This window comes from Numida meleagris, chromosome 5 (assembly GCF_002078875.1).
Source record: "Numida meleagris isolate 19003 breed g44 Domestic line chromosome 5, NumMel1.0, whole genome shotgun sequence".
NCBI classification, from domain to species: domain Eukaryota; kingdom Metazoa; phylum Chordata; class Aves; order Galliformes; family Numididae; genus Numida; species Numida meleagris.
In genome coordinates, this window is record NC_034413.1 from 40,069,598 (window position 1) to 40,083,960 (window position 14,363).

The 14,363-nt window shown below is 41.9% G+C and overlaps 1 protein-coding gene across 2 annotated transcripts in view; it reads left to right on the top strand.

The window, feature by feature from the left end:
* The window catches only part of ITGAV (integrin subunit alpha V), a 51,877-nt gene continuing 37,824 nt past the window's right edge, over window positions 311–14,363 (top strand). The window contains exons 1-2 of one of the 2 annotated variants that reach the window (XM_021400350.1): window positions 311–598; window positions 3,748–3,875. In XM_021400350.1, coding sequence (XP_021256025.1) covers window positions 447–598; window positions 3,748–3,875 — 280 coding nt within the window. In that variant the 5' untranslated portion in view covers window positions 311–446. The remainder of the gene's footprint in view (window positions 599–3,747; window positions 3,876–14,363) is intronic. The other variant, XM_021400349.1, reaches the window with a different exon arrangement.

The following is a 14,363-nucleotide window of genomic DNA, read 5'->3' on the forward strand; positions in this document are numbered from 1 at the left end:
CTGCCCGGCTCTGCCACGCACCCGCGTCCCAAAGGCCTCAGCACCGCCGCTCCGCCACCCGACCGGCTTTCTGGGGGAGCTCTGCGCGTGGCTTTCCGCGCTTCGTCCTCCAGAGGTCCCTCACCCCGACCCAGCCCTCGACACATGCACGGGGCACCTCACACGTGTGCGGGGCCGTTCGCCCTCGCCGCCCTTCCAGGACAGAGCCGCCGAAGCAGGCCGCGACCTGCTGCACCGGGCAGGCCACGGAGGGGCCGTTCCGTGCCGGGCGGGCGTAGGAGGGAGCAGGGCCCGCCCCCGGCACCACATGATGCCGCTCCTCCTTCCTGCCGTCCCGCCGAGAAAAGGGAACTGGGCGCGGGGCAGAGGAAGCGGCCCGATCCCGCTCCTCCGTCGCCCTCCGCCCCTTCTCTCCGCGCGGGGCCGGGCCGGGAGCGCCGCGGGCCATGGCCGGGCTGCGGGCGCTGCTGCTGCTGGGCTGCGTGCTGGCTGCCGCCCGCGCCTTCAATCTGGACGCTGAGCGGCCGGCCGTGTACTCGGGCGCCGAGGGCAGCTACTTCGGCTTCGCTGTGGACTTCTTCGCTCCCGACCCCTCCTCGTAAGTGCGCGGTCCCGCGGCCCTTAAGCCCCGGAGCGGGTCTGAAGCGCATCTTCGCGCAGCTCCCTTGCCCGGCGGCCGTCCTGTCTGGACTTGCGTGTGTTGCAACATCTCTGCTATCTTAATCCCGCGGAGCTTGTTATTAAAAGAAAATATGTTCTATTTGTGTTCCTCCCTTTATTTTAAGGCAGCATCTGTGGCTGCCAAGCGTCAGGCAGCAGCGTGTGGGGCGGGCTTGTTCCTTCCGATAAGCGGTCCCGGCTCTCGTTGGAATCGCCCTTTTGCCTGTACACGTTCCTTTGGTGGTCACTGCTGGCCCCCGGGTGGGTGAGCGTAGTTCGGGGCTTTGTTTGTTTGCTTGCAATTTGAAACACAAACGGTTCTTAGATACAGTGAAAGACTCTCTCTGTATCTTTAAGAGAAACCTCTCCCCGTGACTTCAGCTGCGAGTAGAAGTTAGTTTGAGTGTGCTCAGCTCGCCCACTGCTGCCCTTCATCTCGAAGTTCCTAGTGAAACAAAGTAGCTCCGCAGCTTTTACAGTAACGGGTGGGATGGTTCATCTCCCGTGGGTACCTGGGCAGTCAGACTTGGCGCAATCAGACTCGTGCCCTGTGAAGCACGCCAGAATGCTCTGTGAGTGGGGTCTGTGGTGCTGCAGGTCCCCGAGCTGCAGGAGGGGACGCACAGGCCGTGGTGAGCCTGGATGGCTTTGCTGGGCCTTTGGTGAGGAATGAGTCCTGCGCAGCTGGCAGAAGGAGTGAGTCCCATTGCATGCTGCTCTGAACTTCTGCTTAGCACCTCTTCTTTACAAGACGTAGGTAAAAAGCAGCTGACTTGAAGTAAGTGAAGTCCAGTTGAAGCTGTTTGGATGGACTAGTTGTACAACAGAGTTAATAGCTCTCAGAAGCTCAAGCTGCTGTTCTTGATCTGCTGGACAACAATGTAAAGCACGTTCAGGAATCTTGTATGGAAAACCTACTCTTTGAGTTGGTGGCAGTCTTTTATCAGGGTGCTATCTGGCACCTGGCTCAGGATGTGACTGCAATTCCAAGTGGCTGAAGGTGTGGCTTCACAAAGTAAGAGAGGCTTTTCATACACAAAAGAACTGAGTTCGGTAGACTGTCGTTCCCATGTATGAGTGTATTTCAAAACCCAATTCTCTTTATCAGCGTGTGGCAAAGCATTGGAAAGAGATGATTCCTTTAAGCCCACCTATGGAAGCCTAACTGCTGATGATGGGAACACATTCCCAGCGCTGTCTGCATCATTATGTTGGGACAATTGGTGCCCTGTGTTAGGGGATAGGTAGCACTGGAGCACAGCTGATGTATGCTTGTGGAAATAGAAAATTTCCTTCTGCTGTCCTCTTGCAAAAGCACGTGGAATGCAGGCTTCTTCGTAGACAGTCACTGGTCTTATAAATTGCCAGTAATATTACAAATTACCAAAGTCTACTAGTTTTGTCTATGATTAAAGAAATGCATTTTCTTTTTTGCCTTGGGAAAAGAGGTAACTACAACTTTGTGGAGTTCCATTAAAAAGTCTTTCATTGGTGGTCATGTTAATATACCTCATCACAAAGATTATGTTATGAAAGAAAGGTTCAAATGAATATGACTTATTTCTTTAAAGCAAATATTTAGTTTGGAGGGCTTCTCAAAACTAGTGAAGTAGGAGTGAAGAGGGAGGCAAGTTACCACTTGTTTAATACATGGTATTTATAATAATTTATGTACTTCACTTGGCATTATGATGTTTATTTTTAGACTTTTCTGTTATGCCCAGAGAGAACACTTTAAGTCCATTGAAACATCTCAAATACTTTCTCTTGGAATCTAGTCTGTGAATGGCATTAGGTAAAACCAGTGGATTGTGAGAAGCCTGGCTTTTCTACCAGGTCCTCACCAGGAAATTTTTTAAGGTTCTGCAAATTAAATGGAGTTGAAAAATAACCTTGTTTGTTGGTGCTCATATGAGTTGAGCTTTGGTAAGGTTCTATGTGTTTGTACCTGGAATTTATGTATTAAGAAGAAAAAACATAGATCTGACATAAATGAAATCTGGAGGATAACCATCACAACCAGAACAAGTCTGCCAAGTCTGGACCTATCTACTAGGAAAATCACTCTCCAACAAGCTTATTTGGCTATGCCCGTTTCAAAACCAGCTGCCCTATCCGATAGGAGATAACACTACTTGTGACAGGAAGACTTCTCTCTTGAACAGTTTAAATGAAAGCAAGGCAACAGAGCAGATTCTGATAAAAGGAAGCATTTAGTTCTACATTCTTGCTGCTTCTCAGTGTCATTGCCTATACTTCAAATGGACTTCCTAAGGGAAATGCCGATGAGTTGTGTGTCTGAGAGCTGTGGGAGTTCCTGAAAGAAGTTAATAGCCTTGTTTGGTCTGGCTTTGTGCTCCATCTGTTTCTTACTCTGCAGCTTCTGCATTTTACCACTTGCACGAGCCCAGTACCATAGCAGATCTTGCTCAGAATGGAACTCACTTGAGCAGACGTTTATACAGTGACCTATCTTAATAAGAAAATGATTATCGTGTAATGAATTCCAGTGAAGATTCATTAACACACAGGTCTGTGGCTGTCGGTGACTTGGGAACTTGGTGATTGCTTCTAGCAGAGGGTTGGCTAATGCTGGGCTGACTCACCACTTAATGCCTCCTGAGCGCAGAAGCTCTGCTGTTCTGTATATACATCACTGAATGTTGACCAGCTTCCATGAATTACTTTTACGTACAACATTAACTAGAAATGATGCCAGACAACTTCTTTGTTAAATTACAGAAATACGTCACTTCCTCTTCTGTGGCATAAATGCTAACTTTTTTTGAAAGAGGAAGAAAAGAACATAAGAGGTGTTTATCTTATGTAAATATCATCCCAAGCGAGTCAGAATATGTCATTCTTTATCTTCTTTCGTCTCTTCAGTCAAAACTGGTCTGCCTGTTTTTGCTTGCAGAAAGGAGAGGGCCAAACTCAGTATCAATTTCTCTGACACCCAAAGTAGTTTTAGCTTTAAACTTAAAGCAAAGACCTTATCCATCCAAATCTATTAACAGTTAAAATGTCATAAAGTAGCAGTGTCTGTGCCTGAAGTTTTGAAACTTCTATTTCTTCTTTTTATTTCAGGATATTTCTCCTGGTGGGAGCTCCAAAGGCAAACACCTCCCAGCACAATGTGGTAGAAGGGGGCCAGGTGCTGCGATGTAAATGGGATTCCAACAGGAACTGCCAACCCATCATCTTTGACTCCACAGGTAATGTACAGTTTGCTGCAGGGGAAGGGGCTCTGCGAAGATCCTGGGGCACTGCAGGAGGGGTTCACGCTCACATGGTGCTTCCTGATGGTTCATTTGAATGCAGCGGACTGATAAGAAGTCAAGACTTGGCCTCTCTATCTCTTTGTTGTTGTTGTTTTTCCTCTCCCTTGGAGAACATTGTTATATTTGATATGTGCTGGAAGTCAGATCAAGCATACTTTCTTCTTTTATTTTAACCTGATGACTTATTATGTTTTTCCTCTATACTTTCCAGCAGTCTTAAAGCATTTAACAATCTAACTCCTGATAAACATTGAGGGACATTAGATGCCTATTAAGAACATAGCATATGAGGATTGGTATGATCCTTTTTTGATAGCAGAGAAGATGGTGTACGGGGAAATATTCAGAAGCTTAATCTGAAACTGGGAATATAAACTTCAAGCTGTGGGAAAAACACCTTTTCTTACTTTTCTTCTCGGATGCAGCTTTGTAATGCGTGTGACATTCCTGATGGGAGTTCTCAGGATGTCTCAGGTCAGAGGCATTACTTACCCACATCTGAAGTGTATCAGAGCTGAGCAGCAGCAATGCTGAGATAAAACATCTCACTCAGCCTTCATGCTCTAGTACACATAGTGATTTCCACAAGCTGTGGCGGGTCATGTGAGAATGCACTGCGAGTGCTTTTCTGCTTGTGCCATTCAGTGATGAATCCTGTTTTCCACAGCCTGTTTCAGGCCAGTGAAGAAACCTGTGTGTGTCCTGGGAGTGCATTAGCAAGACCCGCATGGTATGGAGGAGGAAACACTTGTGCTTTTAAGCCTGGTAGCCTCTGCTGCTGTGACTTGTCAGTCCAAAGGCTGTTAAGTTTATTCAGGCTTTGTAAATCAGGTACAAATACACTGAGGAGACTTTTCACGCAGTCCCATTGTCAAAGTATAGCACAGAATGCTGGTGGTATTGAGAGTTCTCAGATCTATTATAGATATTTCTAAAAACTGCTATATTACCAACTTCTTGCACACAAAACATGCAAGCACATGTGATGCACATAAAACCCAAGTCACTATCTGTCTGCTTCAGCCTACAGGAATCTTTCTTTCAGGCTACTGAAGAATACTTTTTTTTTTTTTTAAGAATAATCTAGATGTCTCTACGTAATACTCTCCAATAGTATTATAGCTGAAGAACATCTCATAGGGAAAGATGAATCTCTTGGTTTGGTTCCAGGTGCATCTTCAAATGAGAACTGCTATGGACTCATCAATATGCCATATGCTAGGCACAATAAATAGTTACAATGGCCTCAATGCTTTGCTTGATGTCTGTGCATAATATGTATGCTACTGAGCAAACAAACAGCATTTTGCTTATATTCTACCGTTCAAGTAATGGGCATGTTAATCATTTGAGTTTTAGCAGTAAAACTAGTAGGTCATAGTGGCTTAAGAGGATTTCTGTCAGGCATGTTTTAACTCATTCCAGCTTTGTGGCAGTGAAGTGGGAAATAATGCATTTGTCAATTATTCTCTGGGTGAAAAGGGCAATTGTATTTCAGTGCAATAAAATAATCAATGCTCTGAAACAAAATAAATTGTCTTTTTCTTTGTGTGTAACACAATGGTTGATTCCCTACATTAGAATGACCAAATCTCATGCCAGCACAGTGCATTCCCCCACTCCTGCTTGTCCCTACCTCATCATGTAGCACTGGGAATCGGAGGAGGCTTATGATGCTCCTCACAGGAAAGATGCAGCTGATGATGTGACCACTGATGTGTGGTGCTAATGGGAAGGGTGTTTGGTTTTTTTTTTTTGTTGTTGTTGTTTTTTTTAGAGGTAGCTAAATGCAATCTCTGCAAGAATTCAAGCTGATCCATCACTCCTTCAACATTTGTATGTTGTGGTTTGTAATTATAGAGGCATTGCTTAGCCCTGGAACACAAAGCAGATCTATTTTCAAGATTATTCAGCTGTTTTGTTAATAAGGAAAGTAGCACGCCTTCTGTATAATTCATTAGCTGAGTTTCTTCAAAGTTCTTCTCTAACTGCTTACAGCTAGTGAGAAACTTGCCCTTTGAAAATAATGTGGCTTTCTCTGCATCTCTGTCCACCTGTCTGTGGCTGCCAAGGTCTGCACGAGGACTGGCATGATCAGAACTGCCTGCTGGAAGGCATGGCCCTGCTCCTGCCTCCTGGCCCCTGTGCCAGATGGCACAGTCAGCAGGCCTGGGCCAGGCCGAGTCACTGCATCACATGCGCAGCCTGTGAGAGAGGAGGCCATGTCCCTGAGCTACGAGTGCAGCATGGGAATGAGCGAGTCTTGTTCTGAGTGAGGTTTTCTATGCCCACTGACCTTCTGGTTGTATCACAAGTAGGGTATGATAAAGGTAAAGCAAGGGATGTGTTTGTCTGTTTTGTTTTGTTTTCTCCTTATTTTCTTTTCCTTGTAAATTTGTACCTTATTTTTATTTGTTTTCCTCAAGCTGTGATTCCTTTTCTCTTCTACATCCATATAAAGACCAGACTGAGCTCAGTGCCTAAGTAGAAATGGGTTTTATTTCCTGTCAGTTGCTTTTGGCTTAAATACTGTTATTAGCACAACAGTTAGGTCACTTACAGCTGTCGCATTTATCCCATGATATGTAGCTGTAAGAAGAAGGTACTGCCTCTTTGATATTGATCTCTGAAGGAGTTCTTGAAGTGCTTACTTTCTGCTAGCCATGCTGGTCACTCACCCTCATCTCAACTTCTCTGGAGGAGGGCAGTAAGTAATTGAGCTGATGCTTAATCAAGTCCTTACTCCTATGGACTTGCATGTTTTCTTCCTTCCTGTGCACGATAAATCCACCCCTTTTAGGGGAGATAGTTGGGTGCCTCACAAGAAGAGTCCATTTGTGGAATGGACTCTCTCCTCTCTCTCATGCTGACAATGAGTGAATATACATATATTAATATATATACTCATAAATATATTAATGTCTTCACCCTAACATGTAACATAAAATTCCTTGTTAAAATACATATTACAATTTTTAAGCTGCTAGCCAGAAAAAGTTCTTCCTTCACTGTTCCTATACGGGATATTTTCTTATTTAAAACAGTGATAGAGTCATGAAGGCGAAGGAGGATCTCCCATTCCCTAGGTACCCTAGGATTCCCTGTGTGGTGGGAGAATGTTCTACATGTGTGCCTGTATGCATGCGTGTCTGTGTGCACATTACACTAATTGCTTTTGACATTTTGGTATACATGGTGGCTTTGGAAGGCAAAATGTTTATATCGCACATTAACACTTCCCAAATGTAAAGATGCTTCGCTGTGGGGCTTCTGAGAGTTTTAGCACTGACATCAGTTGGCTTTGATTTAATGTCGTTATGACTATGTGAAAATTGCATAACAAATGTGAGGCAGAACATGCCCCCAAATTTGAGGTACATATGGCTGTGCTGCACGTGTTTTTGTGTATACAGCCAGGATGTTAGAATACCTTTTTTTTTTTTTTCCATTTAGGAAGGCTTTCAAGTATCATTGGACAAACCTTTCAGGCAGGTTTTTTTACACTTGGAAGTAAAATTAAGAAGAAACCATCCACTCAGGCAAGCTTCCACATGTGTGCAATTTTGTTCATCTGCTGCAAAATTGAAATATGAAGCAGTGCCTGTGTCTCTAGCAGGCTATCCTGGTGCTAGAAATAGACCTTGCTAAAAAGTGTTGAATAAGAACTGCAACTTTTTGCCTTATTCCTGTTTATCTTGCTGATTCAGTAGCTAAATGTGCCACTATCACAAAACTGAAGTTCCTTGTCATTGTGTTCTTCTGTATCTTGACTTCGTACTGCATTTGCCACAGCTTCGCCACAAATTCAATTGAATTGTTATGTAAAATAATTGGGATTTTTTTTTCCCTCTGTCTCAGTCAACTTTCAGACTTTCAATGTGTGGGAGGGTGTATTTCTTCAGGATGAGCAGCTGGTAGAAACTTACATTAAGATAGCATATTATTCGATGTTGCCACAGTGATGGCTAACAAACAATACTATTAAATACTTTTCTTTGCTAGATGTTATACATTTCACAGTCAAATTACTGAAAATCCCAAACTTATAGGGCTTAGTGAGTAAATGTTTGTCTTCATTTATCGTTAACTGAAAATGGGAAAACTGCTCTTATATCTTGCCTGTAGAAGTATATATATACACATATTTGTTATTTGGTTGGTGAGTTTGTTCTTTTTTTTTTTTTTTAATTATTTAATCTCTATTTAGCGGAGGGGCTCTTAGTATGATTAATTTAATTAATTTTGCAGGATCTGTGAGCCCTAGTGCTATGTTTCTACAGAACTGACTGGAGAGGTTGTTCCTTTCTTTGAAAGTTTGACAGCATTTACAGAGCAGTTGGTTTTATTTGTCTTTTTACTTAGCAGCTCTTCCCAGGAAAAAGCATATTTCTTGTGGGTCTGCTGCAAAAGGAACGCATTTAACATAGCATTCCTTTTTTCTATTACTGATCAGTTTTGAGAGGTCCAAAACCACTTGTTTTAAAGATGCACCTCTTTGCCCTCCCACGGTCTTGGGTGGGGCTTCGGGCAAGCTAGTCTTGTGGGAGGTGTCCCTGCTCATGGTAGGGGGTTGGAACTGGAATCCTTAGTGTCCCTTTCTACAGACACCATTCTGTGATTATTTGTCATAGGATTTTAGAGAGTGGGCACACTCTGAATTTTCATTCTGACAAACAAAAAAGTTCTTCAGAGACCCATGTAACAGTTGGAATTAATCAGACTGTACATGTGTGAGCAATATGTAGCAAATTAATGTAAACCAAATGAGTTTCCTATGTACTTGTTTTCCAAAAGGAAACAGTCTTCTTCATAATTTTATTTTACTTTCCATCTTTGGGCCCTAGCTCTACATTAGTCAGGAATATTGGGAACTGAGTTGGTAGAAGCAGCAATTCTTCATACTGCCAAGACTTTTAATAAAATTCTAACAAAATAGTTTTGAGATGATGTTAAGTTTCTAATCAGAGCTATAACTGGGAGATGTACGGGCTCCAGAACAGGATTCTTGAAAGTGCAGCTTGTTATGGCAGCATAAAAAAAATGCTGTGTTCAGACTGTTTCAAGAGCTTCTGCACATAGATTCATCTGATGAAGTGCAGAATGCAGACAGTTCTACAAACTGTTAGAAAGGCAAATATGCTCATCAAACAACTTTGAACTTCTGTGCTAATGTGTTGCAGATTTCTTGAACAGATTTTGTTTTTAGCACAGACAGCACTGGTTGCTCAGTTAATGCATTGTTGTGTTCTTCTGATATGCTTGGCATAGCAGACTGATGCAATACTAAATTTTCATTCTTTCTTTTGGTGAAAAGCTTTCCCTATTGCTGTGTCAGATCTCAAAATTCAAGATTAGGGAATCTTACAGAAATGATTAAATGCTGAAAACTAAGAGCATCTCCAGTGTTGAAGTCCTGTTCAGCTCTGTGTGGTGTGCTCTTATTGCTTTGGAGAAATAATTTAAAGTAGCCTCTGCCTGCATACAGTTTTGGCACTTTGACAGTTCTATTGTTCTTCCTCTCCACACCTTCCCATGTTTTGGACACATCAGAGTTGTTTCAAATGAATGACTTAGTCTTAATTATTTTTGGATGAAATTCCTTTGACTGGTTATTTTGATCAATGCTAAAACATGGGGAAAAGAAAAAACTTTTGAAAAGGAAAATACTAATAAAAAGTCCCCTGATTCTTCCTTGTGTTCCCAACTTGTTTTTTTTTTTGTTTTTTTCCATTCCCAAGTGGGTGATTGTAGACAATAGGAGTCTTTGTGTGGAAGCTTAAACCACCAGTTTGGCATAGCTGTATCTATCTGTGACCTATTTAGTTTGAAGTGGATATTTTAACTGCCTTGTGCAGCTTTATTCTGTAGCATTGCATAGTGTAAGATCTGCTGATGTCGGGAAGTTATGACTTGCGTGGTTGTCATGAGCTTGTATTTTGAGGTTTTGATGATCTGTGAAAATGAGTCAGTTATTCATAACAACTTCTTTTCCACCTGTGGAAAGAGTGGGAAAGAATAAAGAATTGGGGGATAGGCCAGTATTTTGTGGCAATAGCCTGCCTTTGCAAATACTTTTGATTTGTAGCAGATTGGTTTATTGGGATTAAGGTGCATTTTGTGTGGGAATTTCACTATTGATTTAGTCAACAGCAAACCAATAAATCTTGTGAAGACTATTCTTTCATTTGTAGTATAATGGACTGATTTCTATCTTGCCAAATCTATGATTATCTCAGTCCCATTGAAGTTCAGTTGTTATCCTTATCACGTGCTGGGATGACTGAAGTCAGCCTTGGGCTTTGGCTACTGCTGTGAATACAAAAGAGGGAGGTAGAATGTATAAAACCTCCTCCACTTGTTATTGCAGCTGAGGGTGGAAAAATGTTCATGCTTTCATGATTAGGTAGACTCCTGAATGAATGCTTTTGGCTCCGTGTTTGGGTAGATGGATCCCTACTGCATGACTAGCTGGAAAAAAAAAGGCTCTTAGTTACATTAGGCAAAGGAAAAGATCCAGTTGTTCCAGCTCCGCCCAGAGAGAGAAACAGGATTCGTAGCTCAGGAGAGGGAAGGGGAGTAGTGGGAATCTCTGTGTTCCTCTGTATCCTGAGCCAGTATCAAAGCACTGTTGCTAAACCATGGTGAGTCATCAGCTGCCTCACGGCAGCGGAACGTTCAGGTTAAGGTAAACCTGGACTCGCTCCTTCTTGCCTCTAAGGTTAAAATCTCTGAGGTTTTAGATGTCAGATAGCTAGCTTTCTGCTGTGTCAAATTCTTGCTTATGAAAACAATGGTCTGGTATATTCTATAAGGTTGTTTTTCTTTTGGCTAGCTGCATTGTGTTTCCCTTTACCTAGAACTGGCAACATCATTTACTTTGGCTTTGTTACAGAGAGGTTTATTTTGAGAGAAATGTGGTGAACTGGGTGGCTATTTAAAATTTGCAACTTCATAAGTGTTTATGGCATGCTGATACTGAGCCAGGCCTCTTCAGTTCACTGTCTTGAGATTGTCTCAGTTCAGTCTGGCACTCAAGAGCTGGCATAAATGGTTGAGTGTAGTTTTCTCATGACCATACAAAAGCCGGACAGGCCACAAGTTAGACAGCTCCTGTCATTTTATAGTAATATGAAATTTAATTCTGTAACTGATAACATTTGCATTGGAAAAAAGAAGGCAGCAGCTACCCAAAGCTGATAGCCAAAAGAAAATCAGCACTGAAAAAGCTTTTGATCTTTTTATTTTTATTTGAAAGATGACTTGGACTTTTTTTTTCACTTCAATACTATTTCTAGTTAGCATCCCTCCACACTGGTTTTCACAAATTTTAATTCTATGCAATAAAGTTTATAATTTTTAATCTCATGTGATGATGTTCCTCTGGTCCAGGAGCACCAATGTGTGGAATCTTCTTGACCTTGACAACCCCATCGCCTCTCCTGGAAAGAACTTTATGAGACAAAGCACTGTTGGCTTGCCATGTCAGCCTTTTTTCCATAATGAAGAAGTTATGTGAAATCATCATCTGATGCCTACTATAATGGGAAGGAGCAAAGGGAAAAACCACAGCATAAGTTGTCTTCTCAGATACAACCCTACATTCAAATGACACAATCCTGGAATTAATGACCCATCAAGGAGAAGTCCCTGGAATGGCTGATTTTTAATCTGAAAAATAGCATTTGTAGAAGAACTTTGAAGTCTCAAAAAAAAAAAAAAAAAAAAAAGTAGTCAATCTAATTTGTATTACTTGGTGTATTTGCTTGAATGCCTGTTTACATTGCACAGCACTGGTGCAAAGACACTTACAAGATATTCTTCAGACACTCCAGAGGAAATTAGAAATAGAAGAAAAACATCAGTGGCTATGACAGCTGTCATAGCAGTAAAGGTGACTAAGTTATGTCAAATCGCTGGCTTGGATTTAAAAATCCCTGTATGTTTAAATCCTTTCTATATTAGTTTGCTTTGTTTAAAGTAGCTACTGTTTTTAACAGATAAAGGAGGAGGCTTTTTCTCTCCTCTCTTCCCCCTTCCCTCTCTCCTCCACACTGAAAAATTATGCACTGATAAAACAACAAAACCAGGCTCTTGATTTCTACTAAAACACAAACATCAAAGTCTGTCTCAATGTCAGTTTGCTTCACAGTAAAGCTAATATACCTTATTTAACTCTGATCTGTTCCAGTGGAGGCTCACGTGTTCTTTGTTTGTTTTCCCCAGTCAAGAGCAGAAACACAAATGGCTTCTCATTTAAAGCAAGGGGATTTTTGATGGCAAGGTGTTTTCCAGATTTCCTCATAAAATTAGTATTTCTTTGGGAAAACTACAGCTGGGGGAAAGAATCATAACCTATTTCTCTGTGGTTTTTCTTCCTGTGGGGAATTTTGAGGGGAGGTGAATGGACAAATAAAAGTAACTTTTCTTCTTTAATGGAGAGTTAAGAGTAGGCCTGTACTTTAATGCTTACAGTTTATGTGAAAAGACCATGCCTCCAAAATACTTTTCACTTGATCTAGCTGTGTTCTAACAAACTTTGCTGTGTCACAGCCAGTCCCTAGCTGAATAGCAGCCTCCCTTTCAAAAGAACGCCTTCACCTAGTGAAGCTCTGAATACAGGACAAACTCACTCTGAGGCATTTTATCCTTGAAACAGATGTTTTTTATCTTCTGTGCATGGGCACTGGCATTAGGTAAGTTGTCTAATGGAGCAGTTTTTACTGTACATGCTGTGGTTTCTTTTTAAGTATATGAATTTCCAGTTTTTTTCTTTAGGCTTCAGAAATCATGATGCTGATGTCTGAAGTCATGACGATTGGAACATAATTAGCTTGGGTCATGCCAGCTTCTGACTATATCTCAAAGCCTTGTTGCTAACCCATCAAAATAAAATTGAAGACAGTTTTCTAATATTATCCTTAATGTAGAACAGAATTATGGCTTTTTCAATATTGTAGAAAAAAATAATGTTTTCCCTGAAAGCCTGACGAGGAAGAAGTGTTTATAGCTGCCATCCTGGATGTTGCCTCCTCCTTGGTATGGGCAGCACTGGAGCCCCTGCAGCTCAGGAATACAATGGGAAAAGGCAGAGCTGTTGTTTTGGCAGCATGTGCTGGGTGAACAACTGTTTCCCCTCTTTTGCATTGCAGTCACCACAGTCTATGGATGGATGGTGCCACTAAGCAATAAGCTCTTTTTTTTTTTTATCTCATTCTGTCTCAGCTGATGCTTTCAACTGAAACTTGAGGGAAATAATTTTCTTAATGTCTACAATAAAATCAGGTTGCTGATAATGCTCTATGGCTGCTTACCTGATATTCTGGCAAGATCATTACTTCTACTTACTGTCTAGTGCTTGAAGCTTACATTGGAAGTCTCTATATCCTCCACATTTTTATAAGATTTAGGGTAGGATTCTGCTTTACAGTATAAAACAGTTATACTACTTTCCACTGTAGTCATACATAGATAGTGCTGCATAAATATCCAAGAGCAGACAAAGACATAAAACACCACACAGTAACTATTCCCAACAAGATTTATATTCTTTAATGCATACCGCTTTGTTTGGCAAGTAAAGCTGAGAGGTGGCTTTGTACTCGAGAGTAGCTGGACAAACAGAGGGTAGAAGCCAAATCTGTCTTTAGGCTGTGTAACCTTGGGTGTGGTGTTAGAATGAGAACAAACCAAGTTTAAACCCATAATGCTGCCAGAAAGGATTTAGATCCCAGCCCTGACCCTGTATCCCTGCCTTCTCCAGGAGGTCAGCACTGCCTTCCTTCCCATGCAGTTAGCAGGGTTGGGCCCTGATCTAGCTGCTTTTTTTTTTTTTTTTTTTTTTTGGTAGGGTTCCTTCTGAATATGCGACCAGAAGGGAGTAGGGCTATGACAAAGGTTGGCTGCAGGAACATATGGATAGCATCACATGAGAACTTCTACTCCTTCTGGGGGTAGCTGCATCTGGAACTGTCCCAGTCATGCAACTGCATCCTTTAGCAAAACTGTCCGTGTTTTTTTTTATGAGTTAAAGACAAGGGAAAGATACAGCAAAAGAGGGACTTCTGCATGTGCTCAAGACATTCCCTATTTGAAAATATTTTTCCCAGTCTTTGGTTTTCTTTTCTGTGAGGAGGTAACATACAGACCTTCAAACTACATTTCTGTGTAGTGCATGACAGTATACAGTGCACATAAATTTGTGCAGACATACTTAATCATCAGGCCCTCCCTGTCTAGAGCGCTTGTACAGTAAGAAATTGAAGGAGGGAGTGACAGAAGGAAGTGTCTTTTCCCTTCCTTTTCCCTTCCTTTTCCCTTCCTTTTCCCTTCCTTTCCCCTTCCTTTTCCCTTCCTTTTCCCTTCCTTTTCCCTTCCTTTCCCCTTCCTTTTTTTTCCCTTCCTTTTTTTTCCCTTCCTTTTTTT